Below are 21,495 nucleotides of genomic sequence, written 5' to 3' on the forward strand. Positions count from 1 at the left end.
TCATCCATCTGACGGATGCCTTCAGTTTCTGCAATCCATCCATAAGGACAATTGTGTATTTACCTCAGCAACAGTTCAATAATAGTCTGACTACACCCTTAACTATAACTTCAGTATCAGTATTTTTTTGGTGTAGAAACATGAGATGTTTAGAATATTTGTATATATTTTACATTCATGGAAATGTAACTTAACTTTAACTCAAAATGTGCTTATTTGGACACCCAACTGTCAAAGTGCATGCATCAACAATGCTCTTTCTCAATGCTGTCAGTTGACAGACAGGACATCATGGCATTGTTTCATCAAGAGCACATCATGACTTTAATCAGAAGTCCAAATCAAGTCAGACATCAAAACATAGACATTACTGTAGATGAAAAATACATTCCACTGCATTGTTGAATTGGTTTTTACCCAAACGAATACCCCTTTTTCTATATGTATTACTTTTGCGTTTTAAATGAAGTAAAAGACAGCAGAGATTTTACAACCATTTAATTGGCATTTTCTATACCAACCATTACACAGACACGGCTACAAAAAACTGAGAAAACTGTACATTGGTACATAAATCCTAAAACCACATGAGAATGTTGCTACTTCTGGTATGTTCACTTGTGATCTTAAGTGAAATTACAGTCATTTGTTTAACAGTATATCCCAGAAGGATTTCTAGAGCCAGTATGTTTAACACTGTATTGTGTGTTGTGTTAATTAGCTTGGCTAACAACACCCCAGTCCATTTAATCATCCTCACCATGTACCGTTACATACTGCATATCGAAATAATGAAAAACCTACTTTCACAGCAGCTATACAAATGTTATTGCAATGTCATTGCCAAACAGAGACAAGAACCATTTCACATAATGCACAGGTCTGACAAAGAAATCCAGTACTAGTGAGTATGATTAACCAAAAAAGGGAAAATAACTGCATGGATAAAGGAGTTAATATTCATAGAGAAAAGTTTTAACAGTCACCCCCCTCCCCCTGTCCTACACCCCCATTATAAACAAAAAAAGTATTAGCCCCTCCTGCCCCCACCACAATACAGGTTTCTTACACGGTCCCTCATACAGCCTATGGAATGTTAGTCTCAGGCAACCTCTCCTAGTTGAACAACAAATTCCTGATATTGGCATGATTGCATGTTTTAGCTCCAACCTGTCCCCTCCCCTTGTTGAAAACAAAATCAGACAATAAAGAAAAAAAGAAACATTGACCACACAATGACCATAACATTTCTTTCAGAGATGTGTAAGTGTGGGATACAACGGAGACAATCTCCAAATGTCTTTTTTTTTCTCGTATAAAAAAACAACAAAACAAAAAATAAAAATGTGTTTCTACATTCATACTACTAAAAAACCTGTTTTGTTTTTTTAAGAAAATAGTTGATAAAAATATCCTCTGCATTGTACAAGAAAGGAGGTACAGGGAGCGCTGGTGACCAGGCAGTTACTCTGCCTCCTCCTCTGCCTCCTCCTCCTCCTCTTTCTGCTCGGGCTCGTCGGCCTCCTCAGCTTCTGGCTCCTCTGCTGCTGGTGCCTCCTGGAGGATAGAAGAGGACATTAGTCAAATGTGACTGTGTGTAGTGACTACTACTCTACTACCCCCCGGTGTAGTGACTACTACTCTACTACCCCCCTGTGTAGAAATGAGCCATTGGGTCTCACCTCCTCCTCAGCCTCAGGCTTGGCCTCTCCGTTCTCTGCAGGGGCCTCTTCTTCTTCCTCCTCCTCCTCCGGCTCTTCCTTCTTCTCGGGTTTGGCCTTCACTACCTCCTTTGCCTTTTTGGGTTTAGCGGGTGACTTCTGTGGCTATAAAACCCACAACATTCATGAGCTATGGTACAACGCCTTTGAAGAAATGAATGTTTTTATAGGGGTTGTGGAGAACTGACTTTAACATTAAAATATATAAATTTACCTTTGCCTTTGCCTTGGGCTCTGCCTGAGGTTTCTGCAAAAAGTTATTAACAGATTAGTGGTCACATTGAACATGCATATGCAGCATATACCTGGATTTTCTCTGGCATCATAAACAATAATGAACTTACAGATGACAGCCTCTGGGATCGCCTCTTTGGCTGGTGAAAAATAAAATAATGTCAGTTATTAGGAAAAACAAAAGCAAGTGTCAATAACACAGGCACCATGATAATAAAAAAAATAATATCTCAAAAGCATGAAATACTAACCTCCACCTCAGTTTCATTATTAGCCTGTGGAGGGAAAAACAAGGACAGAATCTTAGTAAACCAAGAACAACAGCCCCCACATTCGCGAGTGTGGATAAGTGGGTGTGTAATGCAAGGGGGGATGGGCTCACATGGCTTGCCCCCACACCCCCCAAGTTAAAGAGGAATTATGTAATCTAGAAGTGGGTGGGGGATGGGGCACTTTTCGCATTGACAATACAATAGCCAGCCATATGGCTTCTTATAATCACGATGCAAAATACAGCCTTTATTCTTATTGTTCTATTAAACATGAATGTGCAACAAAAAGTATATTCCACAGACAAAACACAATAAACATGCAGGCTGTGATACGGCCCCGCCCCCTGTGATTTTTCATTCAACACACGTTTTTTTTTTTTTCATGAACTCATCCAACACTACGTACCAATGTACTATATGTTCCCGCCAATTGTTCTATTTAATCACTGATTCGCTTCAAATCTGAGTTTCCTAACCCTATCGATACCAAATTGCATAATCCGAAATTCGCAGCACACCGAACTAATGTGCCCAGTTTTTTATAATTAAGATAACGCTGTTAACATTTCACCAATTGCAATGACTTTTCCCTTGATACACCTTTTTTGAGGCCATTTTAGCACGGTACGATCAATAGGCTACTGCTGTGGAAACCGATGCTTTTCAAACGTGCAATAGCTGCCATGACACCAGTAGACTGTACCCGTACCAAGAGAGCCATAGGGTGTCGCGCATTACAATACGCTTTACTGCACATAGGTCAAGAAGTGGTCGCTATGGAACCTATCTGCATATCAAATCTGAAAAATAACCATACCATTATAACGTTGGAAATCAAATTATATGGATCTAGCAAATCTGGAAGCTCAAAAAATACCTACAACAGCTTGTTTTACGCACGAATTTATACGATAGCAACATGCACATCGTTGGTGGGTTACACCCCTTTGTCTGATCTCATTGCTGAGAAGGCTAATTAAGATACTTTGAGTTAGGGATCTGATGCATGCACTAAATTATATATACGTTCATGTAGATTGCACAAAAAATACACCTACATCGGTTGTAAGATCCTAAACACGCGAGTCAGTTGGGTGATCGAATGTTACAGTGCGCTAAGTAAAAAGGCGCCACTTCCATATCAACAGGACAGACACATGAAAAACATCCCGACTCTCTTAAAAAAGGTGTAACAGTGTTTTAAACATTGTTAAGAGTGCATGCACATGCAAATTTGAGAGTATTTCGATTTTTTTGCTGTGTGAAAGGATAGCCTACATTGTAAAATAACCTGAAATCAAAGGCGTAGAATGTACACATTTCAACTTACTTTGTTTCTTTTCGGCATGGTTGCTTAGCTTGTTTTGTCTAGAGGACAGAGCACTAATAAGATTTAAAATATGACAATTGAGTGAGCTAGCCTACTGAGCGTGAACAGTGTAACTCAGTCAGTACCTCCAGATCCAGAACACACTGTAACTTACTAACATAAATGTTCTATCAGCACAGGAACTAGCTCAAACCGGATTGGATCCCCCCTCTGTATATTGTATTCCTTATCCTACCAACCTGACGGGCAACACAAATTCTCCGCCCCTTGTTGCCATGATTGGCTTTAAGGTCTAGGCAACACAGTTTTAAACCATAGCAAGTTACCTGTGTGGGTAGGAAAGTATGCCAATCAGACTCAAACTCTCCCTTTTTTATAAAGGGGTGGGGAATCGAAATCAAAAGTTGTGTTGTTGGTTAGTGTGACTGTAAGACTGCAGAAAGCAAAAAACAATAGTAATACAAAAAACATTGGAATTTTAGATGGCTATCCATTTGTAAAGTTAAATAGGCTAGCTTACACATATTAGATAATTGCCTACAAGTCAATGTCAATAAATCATATCGGTTTAATCTTCGATCTTGCATTCAACTAGTTGTATATTTTTATTGAATCGAAAAACGTAATAAGAATGCATAAAGCTTTGCTATGTGTTTTTTTAAATCGTAGTGCAGGCCATTGTGTCCTTTTCTGACGAGCACATCTGCTGCAGCAGGATAGGGTGCAACAAAGGTAGCTAGCAAGACGGGATAAAGAAAAATGGCGACTGGGTACGCTTGGTTCCTGGTGCTGGGGTCGGTCTTTTTATGCAATATTGTCAAATCATTTTTACCGACAATATCTTCCTTCGTAAGTAAGGTTTATTTTGGCCATTCAGAGTGTGTTCATCAGAGGTTATCTAGCGTTAAAAAATCCCGGCATCTAAAGCTATTTGTCTACTGTAGGCTAATGTTCGACTGTAGACGACACATTCTGCTAAACCGATACCCTCTCTTACCTCCATTGCTAGTTAGTCTATCAAACTGATAGTTTGTTACAGTTAGGAGGGCGTGGTCGAGTTGGGACAATGTTCCTCAGACACCAATGCAAACACATGTCCCTCCGATGTTATCTTTAGCTAAGTTTTCTATGAATTCCTTTTTTTCGTTATTTGTTTGTTACACGATTGTTTTTCGCCGCCAATGTGCAATCATTATGCTTTTGTCTTGTTCTGAAAATGTGTTCAGTTAGCTTATACTGCGAACAAAATGCCAGTGCTGCCTTCCAAATGTCATAACATAGCTAAACAAATAGCCAAGGTAAAGCTTTTGCTTACTGTAGGCTACGTCCCTATACGGCATTTGACACGTTGTTTACGTTTGTGTTCTGACCCTGTGCTGAAATAGCTTACTCTATCTCTCATCCATGATGTAGCGGAAATAAAGGATATATTATCCCAGGGTTGTACATTATTGTATGCATACTGGATGAAAGTGTTCTGAACCTGCACTGACAGGACAGATTTTTCCGGCTAAGTAGATAAGCATTCCATTGGCACATTGATACAAACACGTATTGGTTGATTTTACATTGAGGAATTACTATTGATAATGTCATTTCTCATTTGTGTGTGTTGGAATATCCAGCTTTCAAAGATCATACAAAAAGATGCGGAGCAGGAGAGAGAGATGAGGGCTGAGATCCAGGACATGAAAAGGGAACACTCCTCCATCAGCATGATGGACGAGTTCGCCAGATATGCCAGACTAGAGCGCAAGATCAACAAAATGACTGATAAACTAAAGACCCATGGTAAGGGCCATCACACTGTACATCAACCAAGAAACTAAATAAAAATGTGTTTTTTCTTCAAAGAGTTATAATGTATGTAACCGCCACCCCCCTTCATAGCTCAGTGGCACTATATAAATATAGGACAAAAAAGGGCCCCACACATTAAAACACCAAGTGTGGGAAGTGGCAGGTGGGGTTTGGATAACACATTGGGGGGGAGGGGGGGGGGGGGGGCTAGTGGTGCAGCTGCTGTCTGTTGCAGTCCCTCATTGTCAGCCCCAGCACTGTACCCTATAGAAACAGGAAATGTCGATCTCCATTACAAGGCACACACAAGACAGACGCTTAGTTAACTTATTTAAGTTTCCTCTCGAGCCATTAGGTGATAGTGTTGTAAACTTTGTCCTCACGTAATGATTTAGGCACATCTACATGTTTAACTTTGGGGAAAACTACACATGAAGCTTACTCAAACCACCACCACCACCACGAGACCTAGATGTATAGCACATATAGTATGCTTTTTCCCTCCTTTAAAAAAAAAAAAAAAAAACCCCGTCCTCCTCCCCTCCTCCCCTCCTAATGTATGCTCCACCCTAACAGCTGTAACTGACTCTCTTCTGTGTTTCTATACCAACTGTTCCTCAAGCAAGCAACCCTATATTCCCACAACCAAATAGCTCACGGATGTACATGCATTTTTTTAATTTTATAGTATAATCTTTCTCTTTGGAATTTTCAAAATGATCCCCAACATGTGACATGTATGGCTTATTTTTCTTTATAGCCCCTCCCTTGACCTGTACAACACAAAGAATTCACTCTTCTGATGTCACATAGTTATACTGTCAGTGCAATGAGGAATACAAAATAAAAAATGCAGTATGAATAAAACATGAATGTATGGAATACAGTCCCTTATGATATTGCTACGCCTTAATCGCTTTTCCCCCCTCTTACAGTCAAGTCAAGAACAGCACAACAGGCCAAAATGAAATGGGTGGTGAACATAGTATTTTACATTCTGCAGGTATGTGTGGAACACTAGAAAATACAGGACAAATTGTAAATAATTTGAGAGCATGGTCACCTTTGAGTCATACTTTTCGTGTTTTGCTAGGCTGCTCTGATGATCTCGCTGATATGGAAGTATTATGTCGACCCTGTGACCGTGGTGCCTAGCAAGTGGATTGCTCCATTGGAGCGTCTGGTAGCCTTCCCTACTGGAGTAGCAGGTTAGTGAGATTACAGACTAAAACAGAATCCACTTTAGAATAAAGAGATCTTGAGGCCTGTTCCCCTTTGTTTAAATCACAGTATAAAATGTTCATGCATTGAGGAATTTAAGGGTTCAGATTTGAATTAAAAGTCCTTTTCATTTTAAGCTTTTATAGTTCAGAAGAAAATCATATGACATGTTTCTTTCACCTAACAAGCAATTGGCACAGAACTAGTTCAAAGCCTGCCACGTTGAATGCAAATGACTATTCCGCTCCCTTTTGAACACAGACAGCACATATTTGCTCTGTGTCTGTCTGTCAGTTTCCATCTTAACCAAGCCTTTTTCTCATCTCAGGTGGAGTTGGAATCACATGCTGGCTGGTGGTGTGCAACAAAGTGGTTTCAATTGGCCTCCATGCCGTTAGCTAAGGAACATTCTTCTTTCATGTCATTGCTATCTCTCAGTACTCAGAGTAGATGTTCGGGCAGTGTAAGTAATAAGCGCCATGTTGATAAACTTCCTCGGCAAAGCTTTGTTAGAAAACGCTCAAGCTCATATCTTACATTGTCTTATGTTGCCAGGATGATTGCACTCGGTTTTTGAAAATTGCTACCTGATGCAGATTGTTTTCTGAAGTCTTAAGTTTACATTATGTTTTTTGACGTTGTGAATTGCTGTGACAATGCCATTGTTTATTTAATACAAATGCATTAGTAAAGATGTTTAAAACATGGCTTTGTCATTATTAAATTTCTATGAAGACCGATTGTTACATAACACAATTGACATAATTAAACACAGTCATTCATGACTGTACACCATTATGTGTTGTACAGAGTAGACCCAGTCTATTCCATAGTGTGCTTAGCTATAGCAAATTTATTTCAGACATTCAGCAATGAAGTTATCAAAATATATGAGGTCTTGTACATTCACTAAGTCAGTCATAGATGGTCTTGGTCTCTCTGCCAAGTGAGGTGAGGCTCACCCGTGTGGTAGGTGGACAGCCTGTCCAGACCCTGACCCCTGGATCTGCCCTTTTGCACAGGTAGCAATTCAGTGATCTGTCCTGGTCCAAAGAGCTCTTTCATCAGGCTGCTCTTCTTACTGTGGAGCCCCACCTCCTCCGTCTGGGGGCTGACCCGCCTCAGCCCAGTCCCAGTGGGCAGGGTGACGAAGGAGGGCTCGTACGCCCCGGACCCCAGGTTGTCAACCCTCGCCTGGCTCTTGAGGACCTGCGGGGGGCTCCTCCTCAGACTGTGTTTGTGGGTGCTGTAGGCTGGCTTTCCGCTGTGGAGGTTTAGGGTGGTCTCCTTGAACGTGTAGTGACGCCTGATCCTTGAGGGGGACTTGAGGTCCTTGTTGGGGAGGTTTTCGGTTTGTAGAAAGTGCTCCAGGGTGAAATGGACTTGGTTGTCGCTTGGCTTGGGTTGCTCTCCCTCCAGATTCTGGGTGGAGGTTGCCTCTTCCACTGCAAGGTAGCTCTCTTCATCTGGGCAACCATCTTCGCTAGAAAAGCCATCCTGAGGCTCATCTTCAGTGGAAACATTGGAGGAGTTACAATGAGGCACATATGCTTTTACGGCATTCCATGACTGAAATAACTATAAATATTTGATAAATTAAATGTTTTCTGGGAATATAAGATGTTTACTATGTTGTCTGCATATCCTCCAAAAGACCAGTTTCACACCAGAAAACAAACCCTATGGTTAGTTGCCAAAACATTACAACACTCTCTTGGATTCAGTTTTAAATAGTTAAATATGTCCATTAGTAGAGAGAACAAATGTTTGCATTTCAGATGTTGATTTCAGAGTATGAGAAAGCTGACCGGAACCCTCTTCATTGTCCTGAGGCCTTTCTTCTGCCCCTGACTTCTCTGCCACTTCCTCCTCAGGCACTGTGTGGTCAATGGCTAATGGTGTCTGAAACAAATAACCATATTTCAGCTTCTTCAATTCAGTAAATCAGTACTTATCGGTGAGAATACTATACGTTTGAGAATTCACCTTCCCATGAGCCTATTAACTAAATGGCTCTAACAAACTAATTCCCTGAACAATTTGAAAACAGCGTGTGATAGAAGCTGGGTTACGTACCCAGTTGACCAATGTGGTCTGCTTCTCCAGCTCTGGGTCAGTGTTGGGATATTCTAACTCCAGTGGATAAGCAGGCGCCTCGATCCGGAGAGGAGACACGGCGTCAGTCTGAACCAACTTGGATTCTTTCAAGCCTAAAACAATAACAAACATACAGTGAAAACAGTCCAATCTGGGCCACAAGTCATGTAGATGACCATATTGTTACGGATTATAAATGAAGGTATTGATGTCAGCATACATTTTCCGTTCAAGCCTTTTGGAAACCTGTGCGAGTAGATATTGTTGATCTCCAATTCTCTTTCCCTTTCCTATTTTTTAAAGGTGAAATAAGGGTACAACACCTTAAATGTTAATATTGGCTGTTTTATTCTCTCTGAACACAACAATCCAAATATTGTAACACCATTGCAGTATTTGACTCCCTCTAGTGTCCTTATGCTGTACTGCACGTTCAATTCCTACTGCCACTCACAACCAACACTACAGAAGCAAGGCCATCTATGCTGATGATCATTGAGCAGCTGTATACTTGATCCAACCTACCTTTATCTTTTGGGTCAACAGACAGATCTGCTCTTTAAGATATTCAGACAGCTGTCGTGCCTCATTGGTCTTCCTCATTTCAGAGGCAATTTGGCGATTGAACGAGGCATGGCTCAGCTCAAGATTCCTCTGCAAGTCCTGAACCACAAATCAATGAAAGTTTCTCTGTATGATCAATTAATTCCAAATGAACCATAAATTGTGGACTGCCTTTTCGTCACAGAATCAGCATCACGGCCGTATAATGAACAAGAGACGTTTTCCTCTACAGCGGTGCACAGTAGTGACCTCTCCAGCAGACCAATCACGCGACAGCCTGTCGATACCTGCGTCCTCCTGGTCTTCCCCTCCAGGTCTGCGGTGGCCAGGGCCAGCTTGTGGGTCAGCTCGTTCCTCTCCCCCAGGCTCTGGTCCTGGCTGAGCAGCCGCAGGCGCCGCAGGGCGTCCCCGGTGCGCAGCAGCTCGTCCTCCGTGGCCCTCAGGCGCCGGGCGAAGCTGTTGCGGCGCATGCGGGCCTTGCGGAGCAGCTCCTGCAGGGAGCGCATCTCGCAGCTGTGGTTCTGGAGAACCTGGGGGGGGGGGGGGGGGGGTTAAAGTTGAATGTGCACAACTGTCAGAGATTGTAAAAGTACGTTGCTTCGGATAACACGTCTGCTTAATGAGTAAATATGCGTAACTTGATGTCATCTCCCCCCCACGTTTATTCTATTTTGTCCTTTATCCTCATGTTCCAAATACCCTTTCTTCTTGTTATAGCATGGTTTGGGAGTGTTCTGTCTGTATTTACCAGTGAAAGTTATGAACGTTCTGTTATGTCTGACCTTGTTCGCACTGAGGAATAGAATACAAGAACCTCAGAACGACAAACCTGTGGCAGGTCACTCTGAGCGTCCTGAAAGCGCTGCAGTGCAGCTGTGTGGCGACCCTGGAGCTGTCTCAGCAGTCTGTTCTCGTTGGCGGCCCCAGCAAGCTGCTGCTGCAGTGCCCACACCTGGTTGGTCAGCTCTTTGATGCGGTGCGTATGGGCCGACCTGATTCGCTGCTTTAGACCATCCTGAGGCTTGATAGGAGGAATCATCGGGGCTTTGCGGATGGCTTTGTGACTCCGCTTGAAGCAATGCTGTCCTCTCTTGTTTTGAGCTAAGGGAATAGAACATTCAGATATTCATGGGCTTTGGATACTACCTAAGGATAGAGGTAGAAACATAATGACCATCAACCTCCGGTTCTCAAACGTTAAGCCAATACCCAAAAGTCAACATGTCATACTTTGAGGCTTTGATGTCTTTTTGAGTGTTAAAGGGGTCACAGTCTTGTCTTCATAGTCTTCATATTCACACTGGGATAGAGAGCCCTCAGAGCCCTCCCTACTGCTATACTCCTGGCTGGATCTTAAAGGGCTGCATCGATCTGAGGTGGAGCTGTCGCATGAATCTGCATCCCCAGCACCCTCTTTACATTGAGCCTCCTCCTGCTGAACTTTGCTGAGGCGTCTCACAGACATGGCTAGTGCGACCTCAAAGGGGAATCTGCCCTCTGCCTCTCTACAAGAAAGCACATGAAAAAACAAAACTTGTTACTTTGTATGATATAATGCAATTTACGTCCCGACGACATCAAAGTTGTTAGCACTATGAGGTAGTACAGTAGGCTACAGTGTTAGCTAGCTAGCTAGGCTACCAGCAAGGTTTGGCGAAATTGATCGATACAGAAAACCAGCGTATTAAAAGCGCAGTCTAAATGCAATCCAAACGATTCATCACAAATAACCAAATAAATATAGCGACATACTTCTTCGTTTTGTACTCACTTGCATTTCGTTGAGTTTTTGTACTCACTAACTGGTGTAATTTATGAACTTCGTTACGCTGGAAAAGTATTTTGGTTGCCTTAGAGACAATCGATTTGTTAGCCATAAAATGGAACTCTGGGAAATGTTGTATCTGGGCTGCTCGATTACAAATGGCTTCGTTCTCATTATTATGATTGGCAAATCCATTATCTATCAAATTCAAACATACTTTTTGTACCTAGTACCTTTGTTGAGCTTGAACAATAAGATTAACAGTTTGTTCTCCAACAAATGCCAAAAACTACCCTCATTATGGTTTCATTGGAGTGTCTGTTGGTCAGTGGCTATTTCTGTCCATATAAGCACTTTGCATGTAGCTGCAAACTATATTCATGGTCCCCATGTCGACAGACAGCTGAAGTTGCCAATCACCCTGCCAGTGCTGCGCCCCTACAATCGGGGCCCAACCAATCCTACAAGGATGGAGAGTTAGGGGACAAAAATAACCTTAGTGGTGACTGTGTGTAATGTGCTGGGTGCGCTCTAATATTAGGGCAGTCTGCTTGTGTCTTTAAAACCTTTTGGGATTTAGTAGAATACTTTGTTGCAAAATGGTTATTAAAGTTTTCCTCGCATCTTCATCTGGATCGACAGCGGTAAGCTTTTATTTCGCGTAGGGCCTATCTGACTTGCAAGGGGAAGTTTGCTGTTTTTCGCAGGTCTTTTATTGAAGGCTAGCCCGCGCGTGGTTGGCTACTATGTTAAGAGTCATATTATTTTAATTAGTGTATAGGCCTACTTAAGTTATTTATTGAGAGGGATAGGCTACTGAACTTTAAATATTTCTCGAAGATTCTGTGCCGAGTAGCGCTACTGTACCCTAGTTTCCTTATATATCTCGTAAGTCGCTGAGATCACATTCCAAACCTGCAACAGTTGGAAAGGGTATAGCCTATCTTCATGGAGACGCTTTTAAAGAAAAGGGGTTGCATTTAAATGGTTGAGAAAATGTTGTCAAACTAAGTTTGGCTCATGCACGCTCAAAAGTTATCAAAATGTGTGTACGCAAAAAGTAAATGAGTCACGCTCATTCATGGCGTCATCTTTTAGATCAAGAAGAAGCAGCAGGATGTAGTAGGGTTCCTGGAAGCCCTCAAGGTGGAATATTCTCAGATGGACATTGCCTGCAATGAGGACAACCGCATGTGGATGAGGGAGAACGTTCCTGAGGAGAAAAAGCCCAGCAATGGTATTCCACTGCCCCCTCAGATCTTCAATGAAGACGGCTACTGTGGGGTGAGCCTTGGGAAATGTACCATTGGGTACAAATGGTGGAGATCCTATGCATTCAATGAGATAAATGCAGCTAAGAATGCAAATTGCTATGTTATCTACAGGATTATGAGACGTTCTTCGATGCCAAAGAAGACAACCAGGTGTATGCCTTCCTGGGCCTGCCTCCTCCTCCAGGGTCCAAGGTTAGACTTCTCTTCATTTAAACAAAACAATGAAAACATAAAACAGACTCACAACTATAAAAATGTTTCCTTCCTTTCAAAACAATGTTTCACTCACCTGCCACACAGTTTTGATCTAATCCTCTTACAGTTGTTTTTGGATTGCTACAGTATTGTTAGTTTCGCAGAGCTCAGCCTTGTATTGTGCTCCGGGTCTTTTATGCTCAATTGACTTGAGTAGGTCAAACCATGGCTCATTGAACACTCCCTATATCGTATTCCTGTTCTGGGTTAGTGAGAGGCTAATTGTGTGTAAGGGATATGATGTGACAAAAAGGCTAGCTGAGGATAGCCCCGACCTATAGCCTTTTCATATGTGTTGAACTGAACTGTTTTCTTGGTACACTGTACAGGAAGCACTACGGGCCGAAAAGGCTCTTATCGTTGAGAATGGGAATGATGCTGAGGAACACCCTGATGATGACACACTCGTAAATTCTTCTTTTCCCTTCTCACTCCTGGTCTTTTTGACTATAACTCTTATACCCCTATTTGACCATAATCATGCCCATCTTTTCCAGTTAACTCTCGCCACTGTCATTTCTCATGGTTCTGAATAATCTGCACTTATAAAGACAAATCACGGTTTATATTTTGTGCATGTACGAGTTAGAGTTGGCAATGTAGCCATCTATAATTCTTCCTAATGGGCCATTTGGTTGAGAGCTAAAACCATATTTTCATGTTGCTTGTATAGTATGTGGCGTTAATGATACTCAGACAGATGTGTCCCTTTCCATTTGGCACAATAATGTAAGACTTAAAGTAATCATTTTGTTGTGTAAAATTTAACAGATGCATGCTGTTTTTCTTTAACATATTTTCTCCAAGGATCCTGCATATCAGTCAAGTTTCACCATCATGCTGTAAAAACATACTGTAACCACTTCAAATAGTTAATGAATATGTACATGTGTGTATACTATAGTATACATAGTATGTATATATATGTAGCTCTATAATGCTATTAGCCTTTGATTACTGCAATACACAGTATTTTTACTGCTTCCTGCTGCAACACTGAACTTAAAGTAATGACCACAAGAATTCAGATCAGTGGTTGCTTACAAATAGACATTTTGTAGAGTTTAAATAATAGTTGCTTTATTGGCATTGTTGACCAGACTGATTTAGACCAGTTCAGAGGCCTTGTGTGGCACCATCTAAAGCATCCATCAATCCAATCTTGTCTCCTTTCACTGTGTGTGTGTGTCTTTCATTGATACATACAGTATAGATGCTGCTACTCACCCCTTTACTTACCATATTGGGTTCATTTATTCATATCTCTCTGGGACTCCTGATGTCTTTGAACATGAGTCTCCTGCAGTGGAGCTTCCCCACGTGTGGTGTTTGATGTGTGCCACTGACAGCTGCAGCATCTCTATTGGACCACAATATAAATTAATAACAATAATCATGGTTTACTTCCTTCATGGCAAGTTGTTGTGTTTACTCCAGAAAAAAGAAATTCCGGCAGAGGAGTGTAACGGAGGAGTACATGGAGAGGAGGAGGTAACAGAAGAGATACTATCAGAGGAGGGAGGTGAAGTGGAGGAGAGTGGAGGCGCTGAAGAGAAGGCCGCTGAGGAGGTCGCTGAGGCCGCAGAAGACACAGCTCCGGAAGAGGCGGCCGAAGACGAGGCGGCCGAAGACGAGGCGGCCGAAGACGAGGCGGCAGAAGACAAGGCGGCAGAAGACGAGGCGGCAGAAGAATCAGCCGAAGACACAGAGGAAGCGTCAGAAGACACTGTAAATGGCTACCCAGAATCCCATTCTCTTCTGTGTCTTCCCGTCTAGCTCCTCCTCAGTCCATTAATGTCGTCCTCATCCCCCTAAACCAAGGTTTTGTCTCTCTCCAGCACTCTTGTCAAACCTGAGCACCATCGTACTAACCCTCTCGTAACTGTTCCTTCTGACATTGTGTTTTTATTCATTCTGTATAGATGTCTTTTCCCATTGGACCTTAACCACTTCCTTGTTGTTCCTTGTGCACATGTTAACTGGTTTTGATTTGTTCCTTTTCATTGACATGATCCCTATTTGCAGCATCTGTGTTTTCCTGGTGACATAGTGACAATGCTTCCACTGGTCTTGATGCCCTTTACATTGCACCTCATGTCCATTGTATTTGACTGTCGGTGGTAGAAAAGTGTGTGTGTGTGTGTGTGTGTGTCAGTGTGTAGATAGAGGTCCTTGAACATCCGACATGTTCCCTGTGTCTGCTCGGCGGTTTGTTCAGTACATTTGTGAGGAGAGCATTTCTGTCGTTGCCGTTTGCACGGTCTGTCGAGTGGACTGGCATTCTGCTGTTTCTGATCCAATCCTCTCTGCCCTTTTGTATTTTCTTTTTTATCAGAAGGCCCGTGTAGAGGAGGCAGAGGCTGAGGTAAAGGAAAAACTAGACTAGGATGACTTGTATGCCAAAACGCATTCATGGAATCTTGTTTCACTGTGTTCTCTCTCATGTTGAACAGGATGAAGCAGAGGATGAAGAGGCAAAGGTAACATGGGACACTGTGTGCACAGAAGTCATGCCTAATATGAAGGACATTATTATAAATAACAACAACAACAATAGCGTCACTGGCCTCAACTGCATGGTGCCCCACTAAGCAAGGCCTGGATAACAGACCTGCCACATGGCTTCTTTCTACTTCTTATTTCTTCTTATTCACTTCCATATGATGGGTCTAAATCTTCCTGGCCATAGTCACTGTTTCAGTGTACTATGCGATCATGCCACCAATGCCCAGCTATGTCTGTCAGCCTCTGTAAAAAGACATCATTACCGCAAATACTAAGTGCTTAATAACACACCTACACTACTAACACTAGCTACACTTTGCAAAATTTTCATAACTCACCCTCAGCTTAATTAATCAATCGATGATGGCATTTATTGCAAAGTGAAAGCTATATTAAGAGTCGTTATTAAAAAGGTTTACAAAGAGGCAGCTATTCTCAAGGCTATGGAGGATATTTGATCTTAGAAAGTCGGGCTGATACCCATATGACATTATTTGAATGTCTCCTCTTGCCAATGTTTTGGTGGGGTCTGACTCAAAAGAGAACGCCTGCAATTCATAGAAGTGAGACTCAAGTGAGACGGGCAAGCGACAAGAACAACATAAGGAAAGAAAACTAAGTGGGTCAGGTTTAAAGAGAGCCAGGTGCAAAACAAAACGTTACTTCAAAGTTTTGAATCTTCCTGGGCCCAGGACATGTACTATAACTCGGATTCTAAACATACATTCCATTATATTCATTCAATTAATCTTTTGTACAATTTTAACAATCTTATCAATACACATTCCCAAAAACTGTGCGAAGGATGTAAATGTAAAGTAACACACTATTTTATATTAGTACTGCATCATAACTAAAGACATCTCTTTCCTCTGTTTAGTTTCCATAACCTGGTGAGACTTAGCCCAGAGTCACTTCCAAGCTAATCTTTACTATCCGTTGTTTTAGGGAGAAGACGATCAGCCGGTCTCTGAGGTATAGATCTATTTCTGAATGGTTTTTCCTGTTCGTTAGCTGTAGCAATTCAATATTGATAACTCATTCCATATTCATAGAATAGTCTCCGTTTCTGTGCCAAGGGTTTTGGGTGTTCAGTTTTGACGTAGCTTTGTTTGCATCCCAGTGAGTGTGATTTCTGTCCGACGTCCAGACAACTAACCTCCAAAATGTTCCTCTGTTGTAGATTCTCATAGCTGTAGAATGCCTTGACCCCTGACCCCTTCTTCATCTGTAGGCCACCTGACGTTCACACCTGACTTTATCACGTTTGCTTCCCCTCCCTCACTCCCTCGCAGGTCCCTTGTGGAAGGTTTTATATTTTAACCAATGTATTTCCTTTGAATCTTTCAAACAAACTGTATGCATACCTTTCATACAAAAGATCATCAGCAGCCTGTATACCAGAAAGCAGGCATTCAGGAGAACTTTACCATTTGATTGATTGCCAACATCTTACAGATTCAACTTCAAACACAACTCAACTACTTATATAGAGATACTGTATCTAGTGTAACTATAATTAATTGGTGAAATAAGTGGAAGTGAACATGAATAATGTCTTTTACCTATAGCTTGAAACCACTGGCAAAGTTTAGTTTGTCTGTTTTAACAGTTTACCATAGGTTTGGTTGTTACAGTAGACTTAGGCATGTTTGGTATTTAAAATTAATGTAGTTTAACATTAATGTAGTTTTTTTTTTTCCCCCCAAAGTGTCTCTCACTTTTCTTTATGCATGACGGTGGGTGGGATAAGTGTGTTTTTCGAGCTACAACAGTAGATTTCTTCCACACCCTACATACTTGTGTGCATCTCTTGGTTTGATCTCCCTGTAGGAGGAAGAGGATCTGGTCTCGGAGGTAACTGGGCGTCCACTGCCGTGAATTTCATCAGTTGTTCCCTTTAGTCACCAGCTGTGTGGATTTGTTTTAGTGATTTTGACGGAGATCAGAAAAGGCTTTTTTGTTTGTATGCGTTGTTGGAAAACCTGGGTATTCCCCTCTGTTCTGCTGACCCCTCATCCGTAGACTGTCTTTCACCCCCCCTTTCAGACCTCCTCTCCATCCCTACTTGTTCTTCCTCGATCCCCTCTCCTTTTAACGTCCTCTTCCTCGTTTCTCCCTAGTCTCGCGGTTTCTCTCCAGCCTGATTTGACCCCCCCCCCCCCCCCCCCCCCGTAGATCCCATTTGAAACACCCGAGCGCATGCTGCTGGTGCCCTCCCAACCCCACCGTCCACACTTCTGACACTCACTCTGTCATCCTTTCTAGGAGGAAGAAGAGCTGCGGCAGCTGGAGGTAGATTGATGTGAATTTCTTTGAACTTCCCCTCGCCTTGCTTCTCTCCTTTTTCTCTTTCTCAATCTGTTTTTGCCTTTTTTGCTTCCACCGTTTGCCACCGTTTTCTCTCTGGTTTACTTCTTCAATTTTACCCTTCACTAGTCTTAGGTTGATTTTGCAGACCTTGTCTATTCCGAGGTTAGCTGTTGGTAGGCCTTTAGCATATGTTGCTACTCATGTAAAGAGAAATATCCCATTTCCACAGTTGGATAAACAGCTTGGTGGGATTGTTAAGTTATCACAGTGATTAAAAACACGAGCACTGGTTGGCCATACATGAAAAAAAAATTGACACTCAAGTGCTATCTCTCTCTTGCACAAACACACTCAGGCACACACAAACGCATGCACGCACACACTCTAACATTCCAATCAGCCACTGCTTGCCCTGCTACTCTCACACGCTTCACCGCTATTCCTCAGCATTTCCTCTCTCTTCCGTTCTCTCTTTCTCTCTTTGCCTTGCACTTCTTGTTCTACCTTCCTTGCAGGAGCAAGAAGAGCCAGTCAGTGAGGTAGTTTCCTACTTCTCAAACTCTCTCTCTGTGTGCTGCATGGGTTTGTTCTCTCAATTTCTAAGTAGATATAGTTGTGGTCTGTTTAGGTGGTGCCCTTAACTTTCTTCCGCTTGCATCGTGCCAAATCTTCCCAAGGGACTTGCCGCTCAATCGGTTTTATTATTTGGAGTGGTCAGGAGCAGGTGGAATGCATGGTTTGGTGCGAAGATGTGCCCACGTGTGAATAAGTATATTAGTCAGCCACATAAAGATGGTAATGTGAGCACGATGTTAGTCAGAAACCACACTTCCTTGATTTTCGTTGGCATCTGGGATGTATAGAAAGCCATGGTTATGGACATGGTCTTGTTTTGAATGGGGGAGTCTTAAAATGTTGGCATTTTAAGTTGCAAATGTTGGCATGTTTAGCACCTGCAATGAGTGTTAGTGATAACAACACCTGTCACCCAGTGAGCGGTTTGGCCTCAAAATAGTTTTTGTAATGGTTGTTGCGACAAGTTTTCAGGAGCAACTACTCACCAAATGAACATGTACTTATTTATTAATAAGGCTGCAATACACGTGTTAAGTTATCTTACTCAACCTGCAGGGTATAGGCTGTAGATTTGATACAGCAGTAGCAATGTGCCATGCCAAGTAGATACATGTTCCGTGGACACGGTCTTATGACATGGAGAGTATGCAGTACCTTGCACTTTTGTGCCACATGATACCATCCCAGAGAGGCCTTGTCTGAAAGACCTCCACAGCGCTGATCTAGTTAGCAAGGGAAAGATAGTTTGCTACACAGGCTATTTCCCTTGACCATGTTGTAGGAGAAACCTGTATCTCTAGTGTGACGTGTCCAGCTCTGCTTGTTGCTCACCTGGATTCCTGGATAGACCGGTAGTTTTAATGGTCATTTACCCTTGGACCCTTTAGCCTACCAGCGCTTCATCCGCTAACTGTTCCCTTCTCCTCCTATGCTGCTGTGCCTCTGACTTCGCAAAAACACCTTCTTTCTGTCTCTTTCCGCCGTTTCCAAGGAGGAAGAAGACGAGGCGGCGGAAGCAGAGGTAGTAGAAACTGCGACACAGTAAACACACTGTATGTCACGTGTGGAACAGCTGCCTTTGCTACACCTGCCTGCAAAGACTCTTGTTCCATTGGTGGGAATGAATCTGAACCCCTGCTGCCAGAATCACTGATGAATCTTTGTCTTTGTTCCTAATGATGGCTTTTTTTTACATGAATATCCACCAGTTTCTCGCCGGAAGCTAGTTTTCTTGTCCAAAAGCAATGAGGCAGGGCACTGGTGGCAGTTTTCAGATAGAGAGGGTTACCGATGGGTCCCTGTAAGATTAGTCAGCTTTGTGTTGACGTTGTACTTACTCTGTTTTCCTTTTTGCAGGAAGAGGAGTAACCTGGAGAGAGACTAAGGATGCCATGTGTTGCTGCCCAGGTAGAACACTGCTGATTTGTTGTAGTTCGCCTAATTTCCACCAAGGGGTGGTATAAGCTAATGTGTGGACCTCTGATATGCACCGAAAGCGAGCATCGCTAAATCAAGCCATTTTGCATTGGACGCCGAGTTGTGTGTGGCTAAATGAATGATAAACATGGAGTGTACACAGTATGATGTGTTTATTTGCCAGTGACTCCTTGACCCTGGTGTCCAGTGTGCGATCCTCAAAACAACCCTCATCAACAAGACGATGTATTATTTAGTGTCTCAGGTGCACCAAGGTATTAACCTGTCTAGGATCCTTGCCCCAGGCTGTGGCCTAAATCCAGCTAACCTCACAGGGCCCCTGTGGTGGGGTGGCAAGGCCAACTGTGAAGCCGCCACTCTGCATTGTTAGCGATGTGTTTTCATCAGTATTCTGCCAGAGAAAGGCAAGGGCTCCTTTGGTCTATTATAACCAGCGCTGTCGTGCATCTCCCCCTTCTAAACAGCTTGAGCGAGCACAGAACGCCTGAGGGATCCAACAGTCATTCACAATAATGATATCTCTTGAATTTGCCTCGTCTTGTCCTGCGGCAGCGATAAAGGAAATAATCATCATCTTAATCTTCAAAGCCACACTCCGCTTCTCTCCGCCTGTGTCAACGGGCTGGCTCGGCTGGCTGCAGGAGATTTTTGGGTTAAGGAGATGGGAGAGTAGGGTTTTGGCTTCCCCCTTACCACCAACCCCCCCAACCCCCGCCAGCCCTTCAAACTCCTGTCACGCCACGTTAGCAAAAGCTACTAAGCGTGAGCTGCAGATGAGCCGCCAGAGAGAAGGGGGCACCGAGGGTGGCGTGGGCGACACGGGCACCGCGTCGTTGGGAAGCGGAGCGCTCACTGCCCTAGGGAGACGGGCGCCTGTGACCTCTCTATCTTGTCTTCTCAGCTTGGAGAGACCCCCGTTCTGGCCCTTCCAGACCCTCCGACTGCCCCGTCCCTCTACCCGTCAGCGCCTGGAACGCACACTCACCGCCTGCTGGAGATCTAATGCTGAACGGCCCACCCATACGACACACATCTCTCTCCCCCATCCCTCCTCTTCAGGACTGCAATGTTCACCACATTTTTATATTTAGCATTTGGCGGTTAGGACATTAGAGAACAATGTTTACTACTGTTCATAACATGTATAGCACTGTTTTTTTTTCGAAATACAGTAAAGAAAACGAGCGTAATCTTTAGTTGTAGCAATTATTTGTTTGAAACTCTCTCTTTCTTATTGTACATAGTCATTATGTGACAGATTTCAGACATACATCTGTTTTCAAATTGGAAATGGCCATTTTATACCAGTTTGTACAGGATGAGAAGTCTTTAGGAATTGGTCTAAGCTGTCAGTATTTCAGTGAACAGATCATTGCGATTTTCTCACTAAAGGCACATAAACGTGAAACAAGTCAATAGACTTCATTTCTGACTGAAACCTGCATATCAATGCATCTGACACAATGTAAATGTTCTACGTGTATGAATGCAACCTACTTGCTCCATGATCTCCATGCAACATGCCATCCATGATGTACCTAATGACCGTTAGCTTCTGTCTACTGCTACTACTACTACTACGTCTACTAACACACTGTCCACGGACCTATGCACTTTGTTGAATGTAGAAGGAAACGAATGACTCATAAATACCCGTCGATGTATAAAGAATATGCCAATAAAGCAGAGTGGTTCGAACAACTGATGAAGATGTATTGGGTTCCATGTTCGGCTTTTCTATTGTGTTTATTTATAGATGCATGGGCAATGTGAGGGCTGGGCATGCAGTGCAAGTTGAAGTCAACAGGATGGAGATCGTAATGCTGTTATCCCAGGAGATAGAAACATGTTAAGGTAGAGGGGAAGCCGTATGACTGTTTCATAGAGTGATGTATCCTGTTAAACAAAGACATCAAGGAGACCAAGAAACACAGTACATCTACACACACATATGGCAAAATGATATAGCAAAGTCATGTAGTTTGAGAGGAGATATTTGGGAGGTATCTGTGCCTTGGAAGGCTATGGGTTTGGTTAGTCACCTAAGTTAGACACAGAAATCGAATTGGAATAGCTCGAACTTGAATGTGAATTGATTTCGAGGACCTCAATCTGGGTCCACAATTGATGA

General features: G+C 42.8%; 4 protein-coding genes across 24 annotated transcripts; 2 read left to right on the plus strand and 2 right to left on the minus strand.

Moving 5' to 3' along the window:
* Window positions 1-300: 300 nt before the first annotated feature.
* si:ch73-281n10.2 (Non-histone chromosomal protein HMG-14A-like) lies at window positions 301-3,788 on the minus strand. The gene is made up of 6 exons (XM_047035170.1): window positions 3,558-3,788; window positions 2,207-2,230; window positions 2,066-2,095; window positions 1,936-1,968; window positions 1,683-1,826; window positions 301-1,557 (listed from the first exon to the last, which is right to left on the minus strand). Exons 1-6 carry the CDS (start codon window positions 3,573-3,575, stop codon window positions 1,465-1,467), a joined length of 342 nt encoding a protein of 113 aa, XP_046891126.1. The 5' UTR covers window positions 3,576-3,788; the 3' UTR covers window positions 301-1,464.
* Window positions 3,789-3,996: 208 nt separating this feature from the next.
* Window positions 3,997-7,290, plus strand: get1 (guided entry of tail-anchored proteins factor 1). Its single transcript, XM_047035169.1, has 5 exons — window positions 3,997-4,406; window positions 5,183-5,348; window positions 6,293-6,360; window positions 6,451-6,565; window positions 6,907-7,290. Exons 1-5 carry the CDS (start codon window positions 4,317-4,319, stop codon window positions 6,978-6,980), a joined length of 513 nt encoding a protein of 170 aa, XP_046891125.1. The 5' UTR covers window positions 3,997-4,316; the 3' UTR covers window positions 6,981-7,290.
* Window positions 7,291-7,397: 107 nt separating this feature from the next.
* LOC124477403 (lebercilin-like protein) lies at window positions 7,398-11,318 on the minus strand. Of its 2 annotated transcripts, XM_047035145.1 has the most exons (10): window positions 11,222-11,318; window positions 11,011-11,089; window positions 10,470-10,744; window positions 10,069-10,340; window positions 9,527-9,769; window positions 9,201-9,338; window positions 8,896-8,965; window positions 8,655-8,788; window positions 8,387-8,480; window positions 7,398-8,086 (listed from the first exon to the last, which is right to left on the minus strand). In XM_047035145.1, the coding sequence occupies exons 3-10, from the start codon at window positions 10,702-10,704 to the stop codon at window positions 7,497-7,499; spliced, it is 1,776 nt and encodes a 591-aa protein (XP_046891101.1). In that variant the 5' UTR covers window positions 10,705-10,744; window positions 11,011-11,089; window positions 11,222-11,318; the 3' UTR covers window positions 7,398-7,496. The 2 variants fall into 2 exon arrangements, with proteins under 2 accessions (XP_046891101.1, XP_046891100.1); XM_047035144.1 differs by having other exon boundaries at window positions 11,011-11,318.
* Window positions 11,319-11,460: 142 nt separating this feature from the next.
* Window positions 11,461-21,067, plus strand: sh3bgr (SH3 domain binding glutamate-rich protein). 20 transcript variants are annotated; one of them, XM_047035147.1, is made up of 12 exons: window positions 11,461-11,648; window positions 12,103-12,288; window positions 12,390-12,470; window positions 12,863-12,940; window positions 13,971-14,261; window positions 14,872-14,898; window positions 14,987-15,013; window positions 15,987-16,013; window positions 17,307-17,333; window positions 18,919-18,948; window positions 19,284-19,334; window positions 20,266-21,067. In XM_047035147.1, the coding sequence occupies exons 1-11, from the start codon at window positions 11,604-11,606 to the stop codon at window positions 19,293-19,295; spliced, it is 831 nt and encodes a 276-aa protein (XP_046891103.1). In that variant the 5' UTR covers window positions 11,461-11,603; the 3' UTR covers window positions 19,296-19,334; window positions 20,266-21,067. The 20 variants fall into 20 exon arrangements, with proteins under 20 accessions (XP_046891103.1, XP_046891105.1, XP_046891104.1 ...); XM_047035149.1 differs by lacking the exon at window positions 18,919-18,948 and having other exon boundaries at window positions 14,869-14,898; XM_047035148.1 differs by lacking the exon at window positions 15,987-16,013 and having other exon boundaries at window positions 14,869-14,898.
* Window positions 21,068-21,495: the final 428 nt, after the last annotated feature.

The sequence above is a fragment of the Hypomesus transpacificus genome, chromosome 15 (genome assembly GCF_021917145.1).
Source record: "Hypomesus transpacificus isolate Combined female chromosome 15, fHypTra1, whole genome shotgun sequence".
Lineage (NCBI taxonomy): Eukaryota > Metazoa > Chordata > Actinopteri > Osmeriformes > Osmeridae > Hypomesus > Hypomesus transpacificus.